We start from the raw sequence: 26,911 nt of genomic DNA on the forward strand, positions 1-26,911 counted from the left end.
AAAGGATTTAGAAGCCCAACTTACAGAGCATTTAAGAACTACAGCAAAAATCATACGTCTCTATAGAAAGCATTTTTTTTACTGTCCAAAATTGTTTCAGTGGTGCAAAGAAACCAAGAAGAGAACAAGCCATGAATCTCTAAAAACTGAAATGTAATTATAGACTCAAACACAAATAAGGACAGTATATATATTGCAATTTCAAATCCATGTCAAACGTAAAGGTTCAAAGGGTTCTAAAGGCATAAAAACATATCAAAACATAAAAAATATGTTTTTCTCATATTAAAACAAACAAGCAACCTATTAGAAATACACAGAGAAATGTGAATAAGAAACAAACTTAGGCTACTGCTAGATGTAATCACTTGCAAGCAGGGTACTGGACAGGAAAACCACCTTACGAATGTTTTGGTCAGTAGTGCATTCTTATTGTAGCGCGTTATTTGTTTAGAAGCTGCCAAGTCCTTCACAAACAATTGCTACCTGATCACCAAGTGGTAGCAAAAATTGATAAAAACGTGGCAAAATGTGGACAAAACTAAACACAGTGACACTGAAGACCACTGAAACCAACAGGTTTCAAAAGCCACGGCTTTTATTTTGAAAATTAATGGTGCGTCCATTCGCAGTTTTCATTGCTCTCTTTACAGTCTCACAACCATATAGCAAATAGTTGGTGAGTAATAACAGACTAATTGGCATCTTCCATGGAAACACTGACACTGTGGTAATCTGCTGGTGACCAAACCAATTGCAAAGAGGTTTTTTAGTGCAGCACTATACACCTCTTCTAATATGCCAGTTTTTGTGCAGCGACAGCAAGCAAACGCGCAACTGGTAAGGGAATACGCATTTTCCCCCCTGGAGACGAGCGGTTATCAGGGGGTCATCGAGGAGTCTCTGGGCCTGTGTTACTGCAGCATCTTATTAGCAAACTGTTAGCCAATGTTAGAGAGATATAAGAACAGATCAAACTCTGCCTTAAAGGTGAATACAAAACAAGAAAAACATTATGACTTAATATCCGTTCAGCTTATTTTTGTCCACTTAATAATGCTCGTGTGTTCCCTCAGTCATAATGTCTATGTTCATTTTTCTATAGAAGTAGGAAATCAAACCTCCCTTTTCCTGCAAGTCTCTGCAGCTGCTGCTTTGTTCACGTCATACAGTTTGCATTAAGGCTGGGATTATGCTCCCGTCTGGAGAGCCTCAGACACCATGGTTGAGTAAGTTGTTGTTATTACTCTGTTTGGCAGTCTGCGTGCAGGAACCACGTGTTGTCGGTGCCTCTGCAGTGCAGAGTCCTTATAGACGTACTACACAACGTCTGCACGGAGCCTCATGTTCACCCTCTGATGACGACATTTATGACCCCTGCAGACTCGTAGGTGTGAAAAGTATCATTTCTGAATAGGAGAAAACCTACACGCTCAGACTTCACAGGGGCATTTGCATGCTTTAAAGGCTCAAAGATCTAATACGGGGATAAAAGTCAAAAGAATATTAAAAATTCAGAGAATTTTCATTGTGTTTTTAACTGAAGGAGCTGACAAAATACACAGAGGGGCATTTTTTCATTTTTATGTGATTGGACAGTTAAAATTAGACAGGAAGGTGGAACGATGGGTGTGGGAGAAGACATGCAGCAAAAGGGTCCCAGTCAAGACTTAAACCAGGCCACTGTGTTGAGCCTTGTTGAGCCTCGACCAGGTGAGCTAAATGGGCCCCCAGCCAGATGCATATCTATATAATTATGGTTCTCGGGGCCATGATGCATCATAGGGTACACAAAAGAGTCCAAGAAGAAGTAGTTCCCACCCTGAATAGCATGTTTAAAAATTAGCCTTCAGTACAAAATCCACTTATTAAATCCAAATGCTCCATTTGAACTTGGATGGATTGTTGTTGGTCAATAGGCAAGAACTACATCACCTTTGTAGCTACTACATTATTCAGCACTAACATCAGCTGCAATAGCCAAATTAATCTTTAGCAAGTTATTAAAAAAAAAAAAAAATATAAGAAGTATAAAAAAGTTTTAATGCTAATTAATAATCCATCAATGATTTAATTAATAAACATGCATCAGTTTTGGCATTTTTTCTTTACATAACTGTGATTCTGGCCAAGTTTATCAAGTAAATATCAATGAAGACTTCAAGGGAAAATTACATTGAAAAACAGCTCACAAATGCACGTCATCCTTCATCCATTTACAGCCGAGCTCGTATAAAGCAACATCCCAACAGCAGCAGCATCATTTCTGCAGGACACAGGCCTTTTTTCTTGGCTATTCGTAACAAGTAATATACTTTTGATGTGATGCCAAGGAATGCCGTGCCAAGTTAGTTAGCAGCATCTGTAATCTAGCTATGAATCTAACAGAGGATATGTCTGCCAATTACGGCATCATAAATACACGGAATATGATTTTCGCAGTCAAATTGCAGGGAAGTGAGTCTACGCACACACATACGCGGACGCACATGCACACATTTTCCACTGTCGACCATTCAGATTGACAAAATGTAAATAAGCCAGTGGCTTGATGTGGTATCAGTTGTAACAAGGCTCCCTTTGTGAGCTTTCTAAACAACCCCTCTGGGCCCCTAAAGCTGGACTCTGTTAAGATGGGACTGTGATGTCTGTGGGGGCGGCAGCTGAGAAGTCTGGCCTGCGCCGATTGGCTCAGTCCCCTGTGAAGGGAGGTGACATGACAGAGTGCTCAATTAGCCATCTGGTCGCCCACGGCAACGGTCACAAAGTGGTCCCCAACAAGCAGTGGACAGTGGGGTAATCAGAGGAGCTCGGTCACACACATGCACGCACACACCTACACAAACGCGCGCGCACAGAGCAATGAGGTAAGCGATAACACAAATACAGAACACGTGCGGGAAGAGCGTAAAGGAACGCCTAAGTCAGCTAAAGATAAAAAGAGCCAGAGGTTTCCTCAGTGTATAAACTTATAGTCATTCTTAGGATTAAAGAAAAAGAAACTATTGTATTTATTGAGCTGTATAGCTGGAGGCCATGCTCACACACACATACACAAACACACACAAACACTTTTAAAATTCAAACCATCCACAAACAGACACTTCACCTTAATTTACCCAAACACTGAGCAGCTTTTTGCGACCTCCTAACCCTCTTACTGCCCTGCGTACAGTCAGAGGGAACTGGTCGAAAACATAAACAATGTCAACAAGGACAGAAAAAAAAACCTGCCAGTCTTGCATTGAAGCTAACAACGGGGTGAAATAGAGACGCGAGTTTGATAGATAGAGATATATATATATATATATATATATATATATGTGTGTGTGTGTGTGTGTGTGTGTGTGTGTGTGTGTGTGTGTGTGTGTGTGTGAGTGTTCCTTTTATTACCCACACTGAAAAGTCTGCCAGATAAATTTTTAATGTGACGCAAGATTCAGGGCATCAGGGACGCTAGGGCGACAACAATAAAACTTCTTTGCCTCCAAATCCATGGTGTGTCATTTAAGGAGTGGAATGATGCCGAAAGTAAGAGGCATTGCTGTACGGCTCGGTTTCACAGTACAACGGCCTCCTGGGTGGAGTGAAGAGCCTCCATAAAACACTATTTACATGTTTACATTGTTCTCCTCACAGTTGTAGGCATTAGCTGATGCCTAGCAGGGCGGGTGTTACGCAACAAGATGTGCAAGTCGTTTCGTTAAAACTGTGAGCTTAAAGCCAACATTTGTACAATTTTTATGGGGTTTAGCATTTTACAAATAGTTCAGATGGCAGGGGTTTTGCGTTTACAGAGAAGTGCTGCAGTCCTGAGGAGAGCAGGCTTTTCTTTATGCCACGCTTTGCACTGATATTATCTGCTGGAGGAGCTGCTTTAACAGCTGTATTATCTAATATTTCTATAACCGGTCAAATTGCTCTTTCAGGCTTAAACAAGTTACACGTAATGCTTTTTAAGACCTTTCTAATATCACTTTAAATGAAATTTAGGCCCACAGTCGGTGTGGAAATATGAATAAAAACATGCACTCTCTAAGTGAAAACACTGTCTGTTCAGTAAGATCAAATACACGTCATTTTAAAAATTGTAAGAAAGCTGCAGCCCAATCTGAAACCTGAAATCTTTGCAGACACCAACCACTCTTTCACTGCAGTCTTCTATAATTGAGACTCAGTCTTCTGACATCTTCCCTTTAGTCTCACGGCAGCCACGACACTGCATTTGAACACTTTCTGTACCAAGCACCAGATACAGGACACCCTCTGGTTCAACTGGGGTCAAATAAACAAAGAACAACATGCAACTTAAATCCTTCTAAAATTGACATTTTGGGAAACCAGATGTCCCTCTGTATGTGAGACTGCACAGCACTTCTTCTCCCCTGTCCTGTATCTGGAGACAGAGTCCCATTATTTTGACTGGTTCTGCAGGACATGCGCTATTTTAAAGGCTGACTTTTACCTAATGCACATAATAGGAAGGCTTTTTATTATTTTGTGAGTCAAGGTTAGCTTATCTAATGCTATAGCCTTACTGAAACCCAAAGATGCATTCAAATATAATATATCTGACCACCTCCCAGCATTGTTAACGTGTCCCACATCATCCCACATTTAGTTTGTTGGGATCGGCTCACCCTGATGACGTCTTACGGCACTGTCACCTCACAGTAAGAAGGTTACTTGTTCAAACTCTGGCTTGGTTGTTTCTGTGTCCTCACTAGCTCAACAAAGCAACATTTGTCAATGAATGACTCCCTAGGAGTAAGGACTTGGCGACAGTGGGAAGGAAAAACTCCCTTTTAACCCCTCAGAGAGGGGTGACCATCTGCCGTGACCACAAAGCCTTTTCTCTTTTTGACAAGTGTTCTGTCAAAAATCACGAGTCACTCCCCGCTGATGCCTCACTGTTGGATCTTGCTGTCCATGTAAAAACGTAGTGACTCAGATTCTGCCTGGAGATGCCACGGACCTTCTTTTCAGCCTCTTTTACTTATAAGACCAGCCACACACATCACGTCTTATATTCAGAGGGTGAATAATGCAGAAGAACATGCAATAAACACTAACAACTTGTTATGCTGAATGTTCTGCCTGGTCTCACAAGACTTGATTGGCCAAACCAGTCCTCCATGTCTTCTATTTAAGCCATGGGCCTAAATATTGCACCACTACATCAGATGTAGAAGTCTCAAAAACTCAAGCATCAAATATAAAATACCTGGCATTAATGGGTTATAGATGGACATACAGTTGCACTGCCCTTCAAACACAAAAGATGGCACACAATATTACGATAACACCCCCATGTGACTTTTCAATCAAGAATGACTTAAATCGCTGTAGAGGTTTCGACACCGACTACTGCTGCTATAAATTATATCTAACAATTTCATCTATAAAGGTCTCCTTGGAGGTAGAGATACACCAGACATGAAGTTTATACAGGAACTTAGAAATATACAAGAAATCATCACAGGGAAAGCCTTTGACTATAAGGAATAGAGGCATCAACGAAGCTGCCCTCGGGGAGTTCCTAAAATGTGAAGAGACACTGCCACGGAAAGCTACCATTGGCTTTTTAATAGAATCCGGGATGGTAATGTGCACAGGAACGTGCTCCTACAGTGTCCCGAGGTGCTTTGAGGCGAGCAGGTGCGAGCATGAGAATGAGGTCCGTGGAGGCCCCCTCCTTACAAACACGCAGAGAAAGGAAGCTAATGAAGTGGCCATGCTATCTGCTATCAGCAGATGTCCGAACACCGGGGCTACAAATGAGCCGCCATGGGGGGAGCAGAGTGTGGAGACGGTTTTGGGAAAAGCGGGGCTTGCAGCTTTGGTTTTTGGCTTTTGGGGGGCTTCACCGCATCCTGGGATAATAGAGTAATAGAGGGTTTGTCCCTATTCTTATTTTCACAAACTGGGAGCGCAATTCACACTGTGAACGGAGACAGCGGCGATGTTTTACACACACACCAAGAGGCAGTCCGATTTGGAGTTTAGTTGTTAGGAGAAAGAATTCTTCAGGGTGCCTGTTTATTGCTGGCTCATTCCAGTCTGACACCACGGGGATAGCGAGTTTTGAAATAGACCGCGTTTGTCTGGTTTACAGCACGACGTGGTGGTCGAATAAAGGCCTGAAGGTCACTCTTTATGTGAATTTGGGTTTTACAAGATAAGCAAACGGGCAGAAAAAAGAAATTTGCTCACAGCCAGACATAGTGGTTTGCTTCTGCAAATGCTTAAAATACCTATATCTGTCCTTGCATGTGTTCAATCGTTATCCTGCTGGAAAATTCAACTGTAAGGCTGAGGTCTTTTCAAACTCCAAACTCGCTCTGAACTCAGTTTTGCCCTCAATATTGGCTGCTGTGTTTCTCCTTTTATTCCTCCCTCTGTCAACTCCATGCTATACAGTAGGGATGGTGTCATGTGGGTATTGAATTGTTCCCGGAATCTGCCAGACATAACGCTGCACACAACAAATGAAAAAGTTCATTTTCTGTTTAATCTAAATTTTCACGAGTCTGCCTGCAAACTCTGGGGGCCCACACGCACAAAAACAATGCAGACACTGCTTTCTGCAGCTTTGTGCGATCTGACAATGCGTCCAACAGTAGGAAAATGTCAGAAGAGGGAGTCCGGACACATTTTGTGGTGAGGTTTAATCTTTTCACAGCACAACTATTTATTTTTCTTTCCATCACATAAAACAGCAGGACAGTCTCCTCTCTCGGCCTTTTATTTGGAATCTTTAGTACCTGTAGGCACCTGTGCAACCATGATGAAAAACATGTTTGATCGTGGCTGTAGTTCGTTTTACTAAATCTACCTTAACACGCAAGTCTGTCTCTCACTTATTTGACATTTCCAGCCTGTCTGCGGACTGCATATGTACAGCAGATCGTCACAAAGAGGTCCCAGTCCCGCAGCGTCGCTGGCTACATCCATAGTGAGCCAAATTGAAATCAAAAGCAGAACCAAACACATGCACGATACAAAGCTCCATATAAACCTAAGATCTCACTACAATGGTAGTGATTATGATTCAAAAAAATAAAAATCAACAACTAGAATTCGTCTCACATCACATTTCTGCATTATTGTTCGCCGTGTGTCTATGTGGGTTCTCTCCGGGTACTCCAGCTTCCTCCCACCGTCCAAAGACATGCAGTTAGTGGGGTTAGGTTAACTGGTGATTCTAAATTGTCCAAATGTGTGAGTGTGAATGGTTGTATATCTGTGTTAGATTTGCGACTGCCGACCTGTCCAGGGTGTAGACTGCTTCTCACCCTATGGCAGCTGAGATAGTCTCCAACCCACCTGCAAACCTGAATTGTAGAAGAGGATGGATGGATGGATGGATGGATGGATGGATGGATGGATGGATGGATGGATGGATGGGTGGGTGGGTGGGTGGGTGGATGGATGGATGGATGGATGGATGGATGGATTGTTGGGTGGATGGATGGATGGATGGATGGATGGGTGGGTGGATGGATGGATGGATGGATGGATGGATGGATGGATGGATGGATGGGTGGATGGATGGGTGTGTGGATGGATGGATGGATGGATGGATGGATGGATGGATGGATGGATGGGTGGATGGATGGATGGATGGATGGGTGGACGGATGGGTGGATGGATGGGTGTGTGGATGCTGTCATCTTCACTGCGAAAAAACTGAGCAATGTGTGCAGTGAGAGGCTACACGCTCTGCTAAAATCGTAAAGCCTACATAAAAGTCCATCCACACTAAAATAACACAGGTTGCCAACCTCCTTGTGACCAACTACAAATAGCTGCCACAACTGGTTGTCCAGAGGTTGAATGTGCAGCACCTTCAATCACAAAGTGACTGCACAGGTGGTTCCCAGCGAGGCAGTCTGACTTGAACAGGCAGAATTTAATTGTAAACAATTTTATTCGCCATTAAATCTATAAACAGTCAACACAAACACTGGAATCAATCTGAGTCAGTCCGTTCCAATGAGCGTAACAGCTCAGTGGACTCAACTGGTTGCCATCTGGTTGTATACTGGTTATATTCCTATATAAAAGCAGGGTTGTCTACATCACTTTGCAGTAAAATCTCCATCTTGCAGAAACGACGTCACTATTTCTGGAGGAATTTCCGAGTTTCTAAATCTATGAGGTTCTGGTTGAAGTGTGAATGTCAGGAGCTGCTTTTGCGTATGTCGACAGCAACAGATCTGCAATTTTCACAGATTTGTCACTAACGGATTGCATTCAATCCCCAGCTTGACCCACTTACATCACAATCTGACTGATAAACAGACCGACAGGCAATAAGATCACAAGTTCACTGCACACAGTCGCTGTAATTCTGATCATGCTGCAATCTCCAACCACAGTTTTCTCTGGTGTGACTGTAGCATTAGATGGACACTGAGATTACTAGTTTCAAGCCATATAAAATGTTTATTTTGTATAATACCCACTCGAGTTTTTTGGGTTGAGCAGACTTTGTGATTAAACCATACCGTAACATATGCAGTGTCCTTGTTCCTCACTTCTGATTGTAAAATACTGAGAAGGTGGCATTTATATTGAAAAACTGTTCTCATGTCCATCTTTTAAATACAGCCTAAGGCTAAAATTCTCACGCTACACAAGTGTGAGTTTATTTTGCATCAAGTACAAGATGCAAGAAGTATGCAAATTGACACCAAGCCTAACTGCTGGGCTGAGATACGATCTAAACTTTGATCTCCTGCAAAGAGCCACCTAACCACCACAGCCTCCACATCTGTACTTTCTGCCTTACTAAATAAAAGGCACACTGCTTCCTACATTGGTACTGAAAGTTGGTATTGAACATAAATCATGTGGCTGCAGAACTGTCAAATATAAATGTAATTTCAGGGGATACTGAGCTGCTATTTCAGGATATGTGGTACCATGTTGCCAGTTTCACATATATAGAGACATTTAGTCATCCTTAAGGTCTCTGTTCTGGCTAAACTTTACGTTTAGGAGCACTTTCCTTGTCTCTGTCATTTAGATCTAATTTCCAAAGTGCTGCAGTGGTGATTGTTCCCTCCGTTACAGCCAAAGAATAGAGTCAGTCTGCAGGAGTCATATTTTTGGTTTTCAGTAGCCTCCCTGGCCCTGGACCTGCTTGTCCACAATAGATGTTCAGTTTATTCAGACAGGAAAACTCTGTTCATACACATCTATCTGTTAATGATGAAGCCCTGCAACTCGCAGGCACATAATGAGCACACAGACGTGGCCTTTCTACACGTTTCAGATCGACAGTACGTCTGAAGCGCACACCTCCAAGTAATGGCCGTTGCCACAGTAACCAGGTGACCCACGCTAGCAATTAGAGAGTCCCTAACAGGCTCGGTGCCGGCAAGTGCACACAGATGCAGCGCATACATTATGTAAACTACAGTCCCCGCGAAAGTCTCCCTCACCTGCCTCAGCCAACAGCAGCCCGGCTCGCGCTTCTAATTTAATACGTCCTCAACATCGGCAAAAAAAGAGAAGAAAAAAAACCCACATCCATCACGAGGAAGCCACACGACACAGCACATCTGTGGCGTGCCTCCAAACCGGGGACATTAGGTGGGTATTACAAAAGGTGGGTGCAGGGGGGGAAGTAGACAGAGGGAGAGATGGAGAAAGAGAAAAAGGGAGAGAGAACTTTTAACTTAAAACTCACCAGCTTCATATTTGTGGGTTTTTCTGTCTTTATTTCCTATTCACGGCGGAGAGGGAGGGAAAAAATAAAAACTCCCTCTGTGCTTTTATGAACGTGGCGGCACAGCGGTGAGTATGGGCTTTAAACATGATTGGCTTGTTAAAGTAGAAGGGATAGGGGCAGAATATATGTGGTGCTGATGGTTGTAAAAGTCCAACTTGCACACCTGGTTTAAAGGCCTTTTCACAGATTTATGAGAACGTGTCAGCTTTTTTCTTTTCTTTTTTTTTTTTTAACTCGGACAAAAGAATACATGAGTTATTCTTTCTGTTGCCTTGGCACCTCAACTGTGTTGAACACTGACCACGGAAAAGTTTCCGAGTACAACTCCCGTTGCCTTCGTTAATGAAGCAAAACGAGTATGCGCAGCGGAAACGCGCTTTTCGGATGCTTCAAAGTGAGAGGAGACAGTAACAAAGTTGCTTACCGCACAGTTTGTTCTGGTGCAGGAACTCCATCTGCAGCTTCTGGCCAGCGCGCTGAGCCAAGAGGTACGGGGTGGAGTAGGTTGGATCCCCGGTGGCGCACATAACATCTGCCCCGCTGAACACGAGTGCCATGGTCTGCAGCACATCAGAGGACACCACAGCTGCACACAGCGCCTTCACACATAAAAGAAGATACAAGGGCCCGTGATGAACTTATTTGCGAGTTTCGCTCACATTTTATTTGCAGTTTCGGCGTGTTTGTGAATCAGATTCCCGAGGCTCATTTTTAGTGGTCGCAAATCTCATTTATGGACGTCCACCTGCCACTTTCCATTTCCTGCTGTGATAGCCTAATAAAAGAATGAAGAAGTGGAGCAGCAGCTCATTGGATTTCTAAGTAGCTTTCTGTAGCTGGATTAATGCCTTAAAAGGAAAAAAAAAAAAAACAGACATAGAGACAGTGAAAAAAATCTCTGGAAATGTAAGTATGGCTTCACTTCTCTGTGTAGGAGGAGCAGCGTGGTGTTGCTGCGTACGTGTATGCGCGATTGCCAGGTTGATAGAGGACAAAGAGTCTATAAAGCGGCGTCAGAAAACCACATAAAGTTACGAATTGAGTTCCACCCGCTGATCTCAAAAGAGAAGTTAAAATGCGATCAAACTTTAATACTCCCAGTGGGAATCATTAAAGCTCAAAACCCTGAGCTAAAAAAAAGGAATATAGCAAATAAGGAGAGGACAAATGGGCCATATTAAATATAATGAAACTAACAATTTTCACAAAGAGAAATGTGGGAATAAAGACATGAAACACAACGAAGTGAGCTAAAAGTACAAAAGAACAGCAGCAGGCTGCGATGAAGCAAGATAGAGTGAATTTCCTGCAGGAAAACAAACCAAGCATGGAATATATATATATACATATATATATATATACATATATATATACATATATATATATATACATATATATATATATATATATATATATATATATATATATATATATATATATATACATATATATATATATACATATATACATATATATGTATATATATATATACATATATATATATATACATATATACATATATATATATATATATATATATATATATATATATATATATATATATATATATATATATATATATATGAATCAGAAGCTGATAAATACAGCCATGTAATCTGTGCATGGATAAACAGAGCATGTATTAAACGTTCAGGATGAGCCTAAACAAAGAGTGCAGTGTGCAGGCGGGTAATAATTAAAGGAAAATCCTTGACCCCTCCTCTCAGGAAGATCTGTTGCTCTGTTTGAGCACCCTCGATGCCCTCCTTTAGAGTGAGGGTCAGCGCGAATCAATACACAGTTGTTCCGGGTGATCACCTTGATCCTCTGATGAACCTTTTCTATCCTGTTGGAAATGGTCTTTTTCAGGACTCATCGAGGGGACACAAGAGGTCTCCGAATGGTTTGGTAATTATGAAAATGATGTCACGGCTTTCTCATCACCAGAACTCAACACACATGGGAGCTTTCCATCACTATCAAAATGACACATAAGGAGTATCCTTTGGAGGAAAGGTGTCTCATCACTCCAGCAACGCAAGAGAGACCTACAGAATCAATGCCGAGGCAGACTGAAGCGGTTCTGGTGGAACAGAGTGAGGTTGGTTTTTCCATGAATTTTATACATTTGTACGCCTCCACCAGTCACTATGAAACTTCAATAATGAGCAGGGTTCTCCAACTAAGAGACACAAAGCTACTGCAGAGGAAAACTATAAGGAAGGAAGGAAGGAAGGAAGGAAGGATGAATTGATGGATGGATGGATGGATGGATGGATGGATGGATGGATGGACGGACAACCACAGAAGAGTTTACTGATGCCAACATTCTGTTTCTTATTCATCCAACATTCACCTCGTATACTGTTCCAGTGTACCATCACTGACTGAAACTGTGGGGTGTGTGGCATGAAATTCTATTTATTTCTACCGAAAACGTTTTTGTTTTTAGTCAACAAATAGATTTAAAAAGAAAACAAAATTAAATGCAGCCTCTCAGTTCAACCGCAACGTTTTTAGCTCCTCCCCTTTTAAAGCCACTCGCTTCTTTAAGCAGACCTTTTCTGATTGGCTGAATAAAAATGCCCCCAGCAGTTATTATAGATGTTAACCTGGCTACTGCACATGTTAATGCCACTTAGCTACTAGCAAGTAGCTTGTAACCACCTTAGCTGCCACATTAATCTAAATATGTTGCAAAGTCACCAGAAGTGCAGCACAACAGACAACCTAACCATGTTGTGTCATTTGGAGTTTTTTTTTTTGCACTACCTAAGAGAATCTTAAAGTTATATACTGAATAATATTTGGAAAAGTTTTAAGCTGCTAAACCACTCCTCACGAAACGCCAAAGGGATTTGTGTCTCACTGGCCAAGCCAATGTGTAAACGACTACACTATACACAACAGAAAAACAGTGTTGTCACTGATGGTTTTGTTCTTTTCTTTATAAGAATAAAATGCATATAAACATAACCCTGCTTCATAACAATACAAAGCAGGACCATTATATCAAAGAAATATTTCCTACTTCGATGCAGAGAAACCGTAGCTACACTGGCCTGGACACTCAAGTAATACCTCAAGGTGGGATAGTGAGTCAGTGTAGCATCCAGTCTGGCCCTGGTCAAGCATGAGAAGCAGTAGTACTGCTGCCCAGATATTTTCGTATATAGACCATGACTGTGACTTCTTGTCAACCCTGTTGAACGACAGGCAGAGAATGAACAAAAGAGTAAATGCGACGATAGCTGGAGGCTTTTGACAAGCGACCACTCGAGAGAATATTATTAGGAGAGCCAGCCAGCTGGGCTTCCTTTCTCCGCTGATGCTTCCTGGCACGTAGCTTGTGATGTTCCCTCTCCAGTCCACCAGTACAAGACACGGCCGGGGATCAGTGGCTTGGTTGCTCCATCAAGCCAAAACAATGTAGCTTCTTCAGCAGATCATAATAACGTCTGATTGGTAACAGTTGCGGTGTCTAGTGATGGAGGACATCAACACGGGTGGTTTCAAGAGATTAACTAAAGCCTGACAGAAAAGCAAAAGCAGCCTCACTTAGGATTCTATTACACTCCATTCTAAAACAATACCAACACCTTTTAAGGCAACTTATTTAACGTATTGCACTTTAAAGAAAAGTATCTAAAAGCCACTAAGAGGTTAAACAGAAGGAGGCAGTTAAAACTAATTCCTGTGAGTTTCACTTTTTCTTCCCATCTCCTCTTGTGAAGCCTTAACCTTCATTTAAATACAGACTCGATATTCTTTAGACCTTGCTGACATCAAACTAAATGCGGTGTAAGGTAACGCCGCACTGGTTTCACGTAAGCAGGGAAGGTAAATAAATACATTTCCTCTATACACTCTTCTTTACATTCCACCTTTAACAGCGCCTATAAGATGAAGAAAGACATCGTTATAGAGCGAGTGTGGTGTCTGGCCATGCAGACATACTTTGTGATCCCGCTAAGATAAGCAAGATAAAAGAGTCTGAAGAATACAGTCTGAGCAGGGAAAATATTTTCTGTCTATTTCAATCTGTCCAGTCGATTGATGTGACACCGTGCACGATGACCCTCAACAAAGGGGATCAACGGAGGAGTCGAGTGGCAAATAGCGGAATTTCAACGAACAACCTTTCCTTTCACTGGGCTTTGAGCCGAGTCAGTAGGCTGCATCGATCCGCCCACAAACAAGCAATATCCATCCGAAAGTGAGGCACGCCGAGGCTTGTGCATATACACGCACAAACAAAAGTACCCGTCGATATAACCTGGCCACCCACACAAAGGCCCTGCACTGAGATAAAGATGTTCAAATATGCGTGTTCCCAGAGCTGTGCCAAAAAAAATAGATATCTTCATCAGTAGCACAATAACCGAAAATTAATGTGAAGAAAGATTTTAAAAAATTATAATTACTTTAGCACGTGCACACACGCGCGCGCCTCTGTCTTTTTCCCGCACACGGAAGATGGGGTCAGATTATGGCAAAATAGTCCCTTGCAACTTGGCCTTATTCTGTGTCGTCTCTGGAAATGACCTTCCGTGTCATAGCAATTACCGTGGCCACAAGAGGGTTAGGGTGTGCGTGTGTGCGAGGGTGTGTAATGATATAAGAAGCTCCTTTGACACCGCACTCTCTAGGTCATGTGGTCTGCGGAGAGTTAGTGGAGGTCACTAGGATATGAGCTTCTAATGGAGGGGAAATGGGACTGAGAAAGAGAGGGAGCGGGATGAAGAGTACGCATTAAATGAAGGGGGAAAAAATGATGGGTTGCAAACAAAAAGAATCCCATCGCAACACACACTGCTGGGATTATGTAAGCGAACATATTGACGCAGTCACCTATAAATCACTACCTTTACTTCATTACCTGAAATGACGCTTTAAACGGTGATTTGCGGCATGCGCTGAGTAAATCTCGTGACCCCTGAGCCCCATAAAACCTGTTGAAATGCCATCGCATGATTTCAGAAAAACTGCTTGAATGTCAACAAGGAAACTGCTAGTATTATTGTCTTTGTCCCGAGAGGAGTCCCAGAGGAAAAAGGTTTTATATAGCTTTCATTATTTCATATTCGCGCTTGTGTTACAGTAAGTAAATGTGACACAGAAGTGGAACAGCGTGTCCGATGAGATTAGACTCAGTGTCCTTGTTTATGTTAAAAATACTGGGTTTTTTTGGTCTCTTTTTTTTAAACACGTTGTTTGTGATTCATTAGTTTGTGTGGAGATGTATAGAGTTGCTTTGAAGACTTTTTAGTGTTTTAGTGCACTTTGGCGCACATATTTTACATCTGCAGGTCACCACAGTAGATTTTAAATGAAAGAATTAACATGTGATTGATGTTCAGGCTTTCAGTTTTAATTTAAGTGGTTAAACAAACCCCAGTTTTATAAGTACCCAAGAATAACTGGACACACCAGCTTCATTTACAATATAAGGATTGTTTTTAAGACTTGAATAAAAGTCCTTTGCAGTAAATAAAGTCTAGAATTGTGTTAATGTCCACGTACTGATAGACCTAGCTGCATGTATCGTATTCTATATGTGCCTCCATGACACTTCAAGTGTGTCAAGGCCACTTCCAGCCCTTCCCTGCATTCATCCCTCGTGCACTCACACACTAAAACGCCCCTACCTCTCCAGTGGCTTGACTCTTTCGGGGTGCTGCACTCCGTCTGTGTTACACTTCCCCTCCTGCACCCGCCTGCAAAGAGCTCCCACTAGAACAGCAAATTCACACATCTCAAGTGAAGGAGCACACATGTTCACACGCATGTACACGCCGCACACCCCAAAGCGCACGCTCGCGCGAAAGCTGGCAAAGTCGTAATAAAACCAACCCAAGCGTTTCTGTTGTGGATCCTAATCCACTTTTCCACTTAGCTAGCTAGTATATCTCTTCCTTACTTTCTCGCCTCATTCCCCCTGTCTACATTTCCATTTCCCCTCTTTCGGTGCAGGAAAACAATACAAGGGGGCTGATCTGCGTAAATGCTGATGCCGGTGGAAACTGCTTCACTGCTTAGAGCTCTTAAAAGGAGGCCAGAAAAAGCAGACCCTCTCCTTTTTTTCTTTTTTTACAGCAGCAATAAACCCTAAACCCCAAGGCCTAAGCACCAACATGCCTATACTTGAGATCGATAAGACTTCTCCTTTGGCATCTTTAGGCTTAAAGTGCGGATTTACCAATGGTCAAAAGGTCAGGAAAATATGGGCTTTCTCAAGTTTAGTGGATTTAGCTTATGGAGTGTACCATGTGCACTTTTCCTTAAAGGTACAAACGAAGCTATAAAACAGATTTCATGCTTGGGGAACTCCTGCTATCACTGCCCATCATTAATTAAAATTACTTAGCTAAGCAGACAGAGAAATATTACACTGAAGGTCTGCAAGGGTTGTGTTTTTTTTATGTTTTACTTACATTATGCAGTGGGGAGGACTCTATTTTACACATTTATCTTGGGGGAACAACATTACAGAAAAGGATAATTGTTTCCTGTAAACATATGCTGACTGGTGCTAATATTTAACCTGGCATTTTTGATGTGGAAAACTTAAAACTGGCAGGTAGAGTGACTGCAGACTTAAGACAGAAGCCACAAGTCAACAGAGCAATGTGGTTATTGGTGTAGCATACGTGTCTTTGCCTAAAGACAAAGTCAATGGCAGCTTTAATGTTAAGGGCATTGCTATATGCTCAGGACTATGAGGGTAGTCGGCTGTGGACCTGCTGTACCTTCGCCACATTTGTTCAGCTTAGAAAGGCAGACAAAATCCATCAAGTCACATACACAGAGTACTGTTAGATGTTCTAATCTGTTTAAAGTGGTTAGAGGAGTCAGAAGAAGTCTCTTCTATTTCCTTGCAGAGTACGATCAATACTTGATTTCTGTGGCTGATGGTGATTTTTAGGCTGTTAGAACTTCAGAAAGTGGGACATCAGCTTATATTCTGTACATGATGACATCATTGTAAGATTATATTGCTGGAAAATTCATAAACAAACTAATAAGCATCTGTGACAGACTGGCAACCTGTCCAAGGTATACTCGGCCTTTTGCAGTATGGCAGCTGGGGTAGGCTCCAGCCCTTTCACAACTCTGAAATGGAGAAGTGGTTAAGAAAACGGATGGATAGAGTTACCAACTTACCACTAAGACACTGAGTCAGCACAGATACAACAAATACAGTACTGTACAAACGTCTTGTGCCACCTCTAGTTTCTTTATATTTTGCCAGGGAAATGGGGAAATAGGGGAAGTGATTTATTAGATGATGTACAAAGATATAAGTCAAAAACAGACTTTATACAGTGTACAGAAAGTTATATTTGGTTTTACCGCCTTTATTCTTCAACACAGTCTGAACTCTCTTAGTCAAGCTTTCTTGTCATTTCTTTAAGCAGACTTCAGGAATAGTTCTCTGCGCGTCTTGAAGGGCATTCAGAGCTCTTCTTTGGATGTTTCTGCCGTTTGTTCGGTTCTCTGTCAAGATGATCCTACACTGCTTCAATAACGTTGAGGTCCGGGCTCTGGGGAGACTAATCCAAGACTGATAGTGTTTCACTGAGTGTTTTTCTATCCAAGTATGCTTTTACTGCACTGGGAGTGTGTGTGAGATCATGGTCAAGCTGGAAAATGAAGCTGTTGTCAAGCAAACGTATTATGTGGCGAATCAAAATCTGATGGTACATTTCTGTGCTCATAATTCCTTAAATTTTGACAAGATCTCCAACACCGCCATGCTTAACTAATGACTCTGGACACTCCCCTTATAATTCTCTCGGTTTTTTATTTAGCCACCAACTCATTAAGTTACTGACTTTTAACAAAGTGCCTAAAGATACAATTTTCAGTAAAAATGTATGAAAAAGCAGCCAGTGTCCAACTACTGCTGCTCAAGAGTGCTGGGTTCCTTGGACGCAATACAAAGAATTGAGGTGTGGCTCAAGACTTTTGCACAGTACCACCACTGCAGATAGTGTAGACAGTGCAGCCTACAAACACACCAACACCAATAGCGGTAATGTCAGTAAACTGGCATATCAGCTGAACTCTTCTTCACAGAAAACTGTTCATGAAGTCATTTATTTATGACTGCCACTACACCTCAGAACATGACTTCTATAGCTTCAGTTTCAGTTGGTGCTTCTTTTGCTCCAGTACATCCATACATAAAATACTTAATGATATTTTATTAATCACTGACTCAGGAGACCCAGCTGTGCTCCTGCTCCTAGACTTAACTGCAGCCTTTGATACTGTTGACCACAGCATTCTGATCTCCCGTTTGGAGCAATGTGGTATCAAAGGTATCCCCTTGGAATGGTTTAGGTCGTACCTCTCCGAGAGGACTTTTTCCGTGAGCCTTGATGATTTTATTTCTTCCCCAGCTCCTTTTACTTGTGGTGTCCCGCAGGGTTCCGTATTAGGCCCAATTCTTTTTTCAATCTACATGTTGCCCCTAGGCCTAATCTTTAGGAAGCATAACATCTGCTTTCACTCATATGCCGACGACACCCAGATTTATCTTCAGTTTAATAGAAACACCTCCACGCCCATGGAATCGCTAGTCAAATGTCTTGACGAAGTTAAAACCTGGATGGCCTCAAATTTTCTTACCTTCAACCAGGATAAAACTGAGGTAATTATTTTTGGACTGAGCTGTAATTTCAATGCCCCTGATTTGGACTTATGCAACCTAACATGTGCTGTTAAAACGCATGTAAAAAACCTGGGGGTTTCCTTGGATAGCAAACTTACATTCGAGAAACAAATTAATTCAGTTGTCCAGCAGTCCTTTTTTAAATTAAGGCTCCTATCCAAAGTGAGATCTTTTTTATCTTTTAGAAATTTGGAACGAGCAATTCATGCGTTTGTTTTATCTCAACTGGATTACTGCAATTCACTATATGTGGGTGTCAGTCAGTCCAGCTTGCCCATATGGAAAAGATATACATAAATCTTATAAAGTTTTTATCTGTCTTGTATGAAACTTGTATGAAAAGCATACAAGAGTGAAAACACATATAAGATCCCTTGAAAAATTATATAATGAAACTTGTATGTTTTGTATACTTACTAAAAAAATATATGAAAGTAATGAGAAAGTGGCCACTTTCATGAGTAAATCATATATGTTTTTACTATTTCTTTTCCATATGGGTGGCCCGGCTCCAACTTGTACAGAATGCTGCAGCTCGCCTTTTGACTTGTGTGAAGAAACACCAACATATTACTCCGGTGCTTGCTTCCCTTCATTGGCTTCCAGTGCGTTTTAGAATTAAATTCAAAATCTTACTTTTGACTTATAAAGTGCTAATTGGCCAGGCACCGGACTATTTGTCTGACCTATTGCAGCTTTATACGCCCTCTAGTACAGCGGTCCCCAACCTTTTTTGCGCCACGGACCGGTTTGTGCCCGACAATATTTTCACGGACCGGCCTTTAATGTGTCGCGGATAAATACAACAAAATAAAACTAGTACCGGTACCGAAAAAAATAAGATTTATTCATAACACACGTGAAAAGACCCAGGAAAACAGAGTTAATGAAAAAAACGATAACAAAATAACGCTAAAACCAATAAAAACCCTGAAAACCATACATTTCACACCCGAGTCTCACTCTCGCAGCCCGGTACCAAATGACTCCGGTCCGTGGCCCGGGGGTTGAGGACCGCTGCTCTAGAGCCCTTCGATCAAGCGATCACCTGCTACTTACCTTACATAAGTCTAGGATGGTTCATAGAGGAGATCGGGCATTTGCGGTTGTGGCACCGAAAATGTGGAATGATCTACCTCTCCACATTAGAAAGGCCCCAACTGTTACTCTTTTTAAATCGCATCTTAAAACATATTTTTTTACTCTGGCTTTCGAAACTGTATGAGAGTTCTTATTCTTATTCTTCTATCCTAATTTTCTTTTAATTTTCTGTCATTGTTTAACTGTTACGCTGTACAGCACTTTGGTCAGCTCCCATAAAACGTGCTTTATGAATAAATAAATGAAATAAATGAAATCCATCATTTCTGTACCTTGTTTAGATGCTCCAGGTCATTAAAGCCCTCCAGGACACTCGTGTACTTCCTTTCCCTGTATTTCCTGCGGATAAATGTGGCCCGCTGCTCTGCAGAAGCCTCTCTGTAGAGATCCTCCTCCAGGGGGAGATTAGCAGCCCAGAAACTGTTAGCATTCTTGTTCCCCACTTCCAGAAAGAGCTAAGGGGTTGCAAAACATGTACAAAGTGACACGTTTGGATGAGAATTATTTGCAGAGGTATTACTGTGATTTGAAATGACCATTGATCATCATTGCGGAACTGTCAAGCATCTTCCCAGTCTTTTAGATTAGTTCTAGTACAATGGATACGCTTTCATATAATGGGATTAGGTAAAGACAGGAGTAACACACATGTCATTTACCTCCACTAGTTCATTGCTCCAGACACTGCTGTCCAACTTCAGGCTCCGCACTTTAGAAATACTTGGCCCGAGAGAGCGGTGCTGTCCTGGCACACATGAAGACACGGTCATCAATATTAGCGCACAGCCACACAAACAGACTCACACATTCATTTCCCCATTGGGTTCACAAGGCTCTCTCAGGCTACATTTTTGTTCCTGAAAACGTCACATTAAATAGCAAAAATAACGATTTACATATATGCACAGTGTTCTCCTCGGCGTGCTGAAACACACACCAAATGCTGGTGATGGAATAAACAATAAACAGGCAGTTACAAGATGGAGAAACAGAGCATGACTGCGAGCTCGTTCGCTCACTCACAACAGACATATTTAGTCCCCTCAGCTCTCCTAATTGGAAATGAAAGCAGAGAACGAGGGCCATTAATTGCTAATGAATCATGAGTAATTCATTGTGTTTGTTGGTCGGCCTGTTTATTTGGGTGAACGAGAGGCTTCTGGGGTTGCTTATGGCCAAAGACAGAGCACACATGCATAATACATTAGACAGAAACATGCTGTATGTGTGAATGTGAATTATTGTCCTGTGTGTAATAGCGGATAATTTTATATTTAGATTTGGCATGATCTCATTACCGTCTTCTATTCGCTAGTAGAGCAGCTGTAAATGAAAATGAGGGGCTATGAGCTGTGAAAAGCTATATTGACACAGTTCAAGAGAACACAAGTGGGAGAAGTCTGAGTTATAAGCCACTTAAGAGATTTCTTTTTACAAAAGCTAACTAGGAAGTCATTTTTTATAACTAGTCAATATTTGCATTACTTACATAGGCATAGTAGCACTACCCTGTATGTATTTTTATTATTAAGCCGTGTGCCATTCATAAAAAAAATTATCACTCACCAGGACACATAACTGACAGGTCTAATTGCTCCCAGACTGGATTTTGAATCTGATATGCCAAGACACGTCTCATTTTGGTCAGGCTTGATGTGATCAGTTGGTGCATTCATTAGAGACAAAAGGACGGTGCCACCCTTCCTGTCACAGCAGTTTTGAGTCTATACGCTTTCTTTCATGGGCATCTAGACAGAACCACATTTATACTACCTCTAAGATTTATAGACATCTTTCCTCATCAGCACCAATAACTATGAACTCTGAAGTCATTTCATTTTAAATGTCACTTCACATGCAGTTTCATAGGGGAGTTTTAAAGTGGTCACAAACGCGACGTATGCTACGTCATCCAAACGTTAGTGGACCCAGTGTTAAATCCTGTGGAACGCCATGTTCACTTTCAAACCTCATTCGGTATCTCACTATTGGAAGCGTCTTCTGGCATGAAAAAGCGGGTAACTAAATGTTTCCCTTTTAGTTAATTTGGTGAAGTCAGATCAGGGACTTCATCAATATCAAGTATATCAAAATTAAATGTGATGTTAATTTAAAATCCACACTCTATCTTAAGTTATAATTAAGGTTAGGAGTTGAACATAAATGTCTTACCCTATTAAGAAAGCCTGCGTAAAGATGATCCAATGTATTATTTAAACAATATTATTAGTTCAACAAACTCAGATCTATAAACATGTCAAACTTCAAATATCTTTCTAGGAGATATCACACACCTCTGTTCTTGTTTTACTTGGCAAATCAATAAATCTGATCAAATCAGGGCCTTAGTTTGCCGCTTAGATTGATTCAATCAAATTAGTGCAATAACAATACCTATGGGAACATTGACATCCTTGAAAGAGTGACCTTTATCCTAATAAGATGATTCCTCTTTATAGCAGATGAAATGTTTCTTAAGTTGTAGCTCAGTCACAATAGACTTAAAATTGACTGGTAACCTCTTTGCCATTAAGAACAATCTGCTTTTTCCTGGTAATTGCTTGGAATGTTTTAGCATTTGGCGACTAACTACAAGTAGTTGTGGCAACCAACTGGTCACTCAGTGGTTGACCTCTGGGCGATCACTTTAGATTAAAAGGTCGGTTGCATGGGTCGAGTGACGGAAGGCAACTTGTCTCCAAACGATTGCAGTGCAGCTTGGACTGACTGATAGATTTCCAACACAATACATTCAATCTAAAAATAAGTTCAACTTGTGACTTAGCTGGTTGTACTCTGGTTATATTCCTAGTAACTATGCAATTAAATCAGCAGCCTTCAGCAACTACGTCACTGTTTTTAAAGGAATGTCAGAACTTCTGTTTCAGGTCTACGAAGTTCTGGCTGAACTCTGAATGAACAAAGTTGATGTGAATCTCTGCAACCTGTCCAAGGTATACCCTTGGACAGGTTGCAGAGATTCACTGAACTGAACTTTGTTCATTCAGAGTTCATCCTTTTGGAAATGCAAAACAGATTTGCAATTTTCACTGATTTATAACAGTGAATCAATTTGTTAATGCAAACAGATTTCTTCTAATTGCCAACTTAGCCCTATTCAACCACATCCTGACACCAAGCTGAGTCCACCTTATTGCTGCTTTATCATCATCTCCATTGTGCACCAAAGTGTCTTCGAAAATTATATCTGACTACGAGTGGTTACAATCATTTCAAAGGAAGTGAGATTGGAAGTTCATTTTACACAAATGCACTAATTCTGGTCATGCCGCAGACTCCAACCACTCTTTTCCTTAGTGTGACTGTAGCATTAGACCCAAAAGACAAAAAAGAAAAGAAAAGATAACCTTCTTCCCTGCCATTAAGACAATTTATTTTTTTTATTCTCTACACATATTGAGGGTGGATACAGCAGTGGGGTCTAGGGTTACATTTAAATCTGTTTTCTTCCCAATCTCGAAAAATACACTGAAATGTCAGGGATAATAACAGTCTTGGAGATCAGAAGTCCAACTTGACAAATGAAGGCCAAAGAGTAAGAGTCTGTCCCTGTGAAGGAGTGAAACTATTTTATTCGGGGTGCTTGCAGCAGAGTATTGCCATGCTACATCCACAGAGCCTTTGCAACACCACAGGACCATTTTCACTTGTGTAAGGGTAATGAAGCTGAAAGAATCGTGCATGTGCATGTGCCGCCAGGTATACAGTGAGATCGTCTCATATAAATAGGCTGCTGTAAATGTCTTCATATTTCCGGTGGAAAAAAAACAACACACAAAAAGGCATTCCCATCACTGCAGCTTTCACACAAAAAAATTAAATAAATAAAAAAATTAATGCTCAACCCACCAAGGACTTCACCCCCAATTAAAAACTTTCCCGGTGACTCCATCCACATCACACGGAGTACTTTTTCAACCTTGTGTGCTTGTGTGGATTCCCCCTCCTTCCCCTCTCGACCCCTTCACTCAGTGACAACTCATGAGGAAGCAGAGCAAGACAATGAACCCTGTAATTTCACATTGCCATGGCAACTGTTGCCAGTGGACATGCCTACAAGTTGCATCTTGGGTTAAAGAAGTTTATTGCATTATATGTGTGAAGCACAGCATAAGGTCTTTGAAGCACTGTCATTTCCTATGGCAGCCGTCTTGAGTAGTAAGCATAAGGACACAAAGAAATGAGTGCATAGATGGAGAGGTGAGTTAATTTAATGAGGAAATAAAATAAGAGAGAAATGTGGGATTGACCTGAAGCCTGTAAAATCGGGGCATGGTCACCGTGACATCAGCAAAGTGAGTCATACACAACCATCAAGAAGCCTTGATCTTAGCATTTTGCATAATATTACCTTGAGCTTTTGGAGGTAGAGGAAAAAGTGGATTGCTAAGTTATTACATCTGTAGTGTATGGGTGCATTGCACATACAAAAATACAGACAAATTACATGAAATACACTCAAGATGTGGCCTGACATCTTGGAAGGGTGTTAGCTCATTTAATCAGACAGTAAGCCATGCTGTTTATCAGACAACTGCACCAATGCTCAAAACACGGATAAGGTTTAGTTCAGTAACTTGAATTACCAGACAGCTAGCTGCTATAGTTACACAGCATAAATAACGCATCAGGTAAGTGTTATCAGGATTTAAATGGGTTAGTAATATTAAGACGTTATTTAAAAAAGAAAGGAAACCCCAGACAGTTACTAATAGTTTTTACCAACTTTTTAACAAACAAATAAAAATATTTTAGTAAGATCAGTCAGATCCTGTTGAGAAAACAACAGCTAAAATATACTTGAGAAATAGGTCTGTGTAGCTTCTCAGTCGTCAGGTCATGGTGATCTAAGGAGCCTGGAAAGAAAAGTGACTGGATTTTAAGTTTCACCTCTCATCTGAGAACCTTCTTTAGTTCTAAAACCAAATGACCAAACTACCCAAGAAGTAATAACCTTCACTTCTCACATCAACTCAGTGGACAGAAACAAAGTTCACCAGGGAAGATACAAAGGATAACAGTTTCTCATTTCTGGACTGTGCTGCGCTCACTGAGGAGAATGGAAACCTCAACATTGAAGTTTACCAGAAGACCAGTACCTACTCTTAAACTTGGAGTAATCAAGACCCCGCAACACAGGGCATAAAACGTTCCCTCTAAGCTTGAAGGGAAAGAAAAGGAACATACACGTAGAGAAAACTCTTAAAATATGTGGTTATCTTGATTGGGCTTTCATCAAATCAGAAAAGATGCCCAGTAAACAAGGTCAGACACCAACTAGGGCGAATCAGAAGGACAAACAGAATACTGTCATTCCTTATGTAGCAGGTTTATCAGAGAAACTCAGGAGAATTTTCTCCAAGCACGACATCCCCAGTGTATATCAGACACAGCCATAGACTCAGACAAAAAATGGGTCATCCCAAGGACAAAACTCCCAAACACAAACTAAACAACGTAGTGTGTGCAGTGCAGCGAGGAGAGCTCAGAACTCAAGATTGGAGAGACCAAACAGCCACTTCATAAAGGCATGGCACAACATAGAAGAGCCACCTCCACAGGACAAGACTCAGCTGTACGTCTACATCTAAAGGATAAAGGTCACTCTTTCAAGGATGTCAATGTTCCCATTTAGGACATCGAAGACAGATGGTTTGAAAGAGGAGTGAAAGAAGCCATCCATGTGCACAGTGAACGGTCATCCTTGAACAGAGGGGGTGGCTTACGACACCAACTGTCTGCCACCTACAATCCAGTTTTGAGATCCCTTCCAAGACGCCTCTACAACCACTCACATCATGTGTCAGTTCATCTCAATAAGTCACATGATAGGGCGAGGTAAGGTCCCGCAATGGTTTTACCCCAAACCTCTGCTGATAATGACCCGCACCCTTTTTCTCACCATGGCTCATTAGATACAGCACATGTGAGTCAACGGCCCTCTAAAGATACAACTCCAACTAGAGCTGGAGAACTCTTAGAACCAAAGAAGCTTCTCAGATGAAACGCCTTCAAGAAACTTAAAGTAGTCCAGGCATCTTCTATCCAAGCTCCTTAGATTACTTTAGAAATAAAAGTTTTTGTTGTTTTTTTTTTTTAAATAAAAAAATTCAAAGATAATTAGAAGACCGGGCAAGGTTATCTTACAAAGTGTTCAAGGTAGACGCGGACAGTATCCAAAAACATCTTTGAACAAATGCATGTATTACTGCATTTGTGATTAGATAACACTGTAAATATTAATGAACAGAGAAAAAAATCACTATTATTAATTTAATACTCTCTGAATATAACAGACCCTATCAATTCTTAAAGTGTATGTAAACACAGAGAAAATACTGCAGTTTTAAGCTGTTCATATCAAAGACTGAAGCTGAAGAATATTAAAATCCATTCAGTCTTAGCATGAAAAGACGAAAAGCCAATCTGGGATCATTTTTACCATTAGCCTCCTCATTACTTCTTTCCTCTTCCTCTTGTTCAGCATTTCTCTTTATTGTGCATGACAATAAAGCAGATCGCTAATTAAAAGCATGAGCAGTCACTGGTATTCCAAATGGACCACAGCCCAATTTAAAATAGAGCACAGTGTGAGGACAGCTTCCCTCGTAGCAAATATCCACCCCTCCTGCTCCCGGCGTGCCGACAAAATGTAATATTAAACACCTCAGCAAATGAAATCATTTAAGGCTGTTTGAAAGGAGATGTTGGATATCTGATGTGTACCAATTACACAGGCTTTGCACAGGTGAGGTGAAGAATTGCATTAAATTGCATGACTCTGGGAGAAATCTGGAGCGGGAAGATGGGGTGTATAGGCATGCACACACAAATAAAAAAAATAAAGAAAAACACCTACACACCAACAAGATATCCCTGCACATCAAGCATGGCTGCCACGTCTCTCTAATCATGTTTAGCGGGTCAAGAAGGAGTTCGGGATCCCCCAAGTTCTCGCCTGTGGCTTAATCTTTGTTGTCATTTCATCTGAGCCATCCAGTATAGCCAAACAGATTAGAGAGGCCAGAGGCCAGACGCCAACTCCCATATGTGGCTTATCACCTGAGATCTTATTCCAAAAGAGCCTCCTGGTCAGAGCACACGCTCAGACAGGCACACACATCAGACCACACATGCACAGAGAGGAGCCGAGCACTAACATGCATCCCTTTTTAATTTGGCACGTCTCTGAGCATCAGTCATAACTTTTTACACGCGGTGTGGTGTTTATTTTTTTTCTTTCCATAAGTTATGACTCCAGAGAGACAAGAGGAAATAATATTCTGCTGGCATTTCCAGCTGGTTTGCTTTGTGCCTTGCTTGTGAGCTTTTATAGCCACATAGTGCAAACTTGTGATTCCCCCCAAACACAC

At 41.3% G+C, this 26,911-nt stretch overlaps 1 protein-coding gene across 3 annotated transcripts in view; it reads right to left on the reverse strand.

The window, feature by feature from the left end:
* Positions 1-26,911, reverse strand: part of arap2 (ArfGAP with RhoGAP domain, ankyrin repeat and PH domain 2) — a 186,081-nt gene that overhangs the window by 85,240 nt on the left and 73,930 nt on the right. For all 3 annotated transcript variants that reach the window (XM_085349547.1, XM_085349548.1, XM_085349549.1), the window contains exons 11-13: positions 20,177-20,262; positions 19,790-19,972; positions 10,164-10,338 (exon numbers count right to left, since the gene is read on the reverse strand). In XM_085349547.1, coding sequence (XP_085205673.1) covers positions 10,164-10,338; positions 19,790-19,972; positions 20,177-20,262 — 444 coding nt within the window. The remainder of the gene's footprint in view (positions 1-10,163; positions 10,339-19,789; positions 19,973-20,176; positions 20,263-26,911) is intronic.

This window comes from Diplotaxodon limnothrissa, linkage group LG3 (assembly GCF_057381915.1).
Source record: "Diplotaxodon limnothrissa isolate DT_005_m linkage group LG3, D_limnothrissa_male_GT1.1, whole genome shotgun sequence".
Lineage (NCBI taxonomy): Eukaryota > Metazoa > Chordata > Actinopteri > Cichliformes > Cichlidae > Diplotaxodon > Diplotaxodon limnothrissa.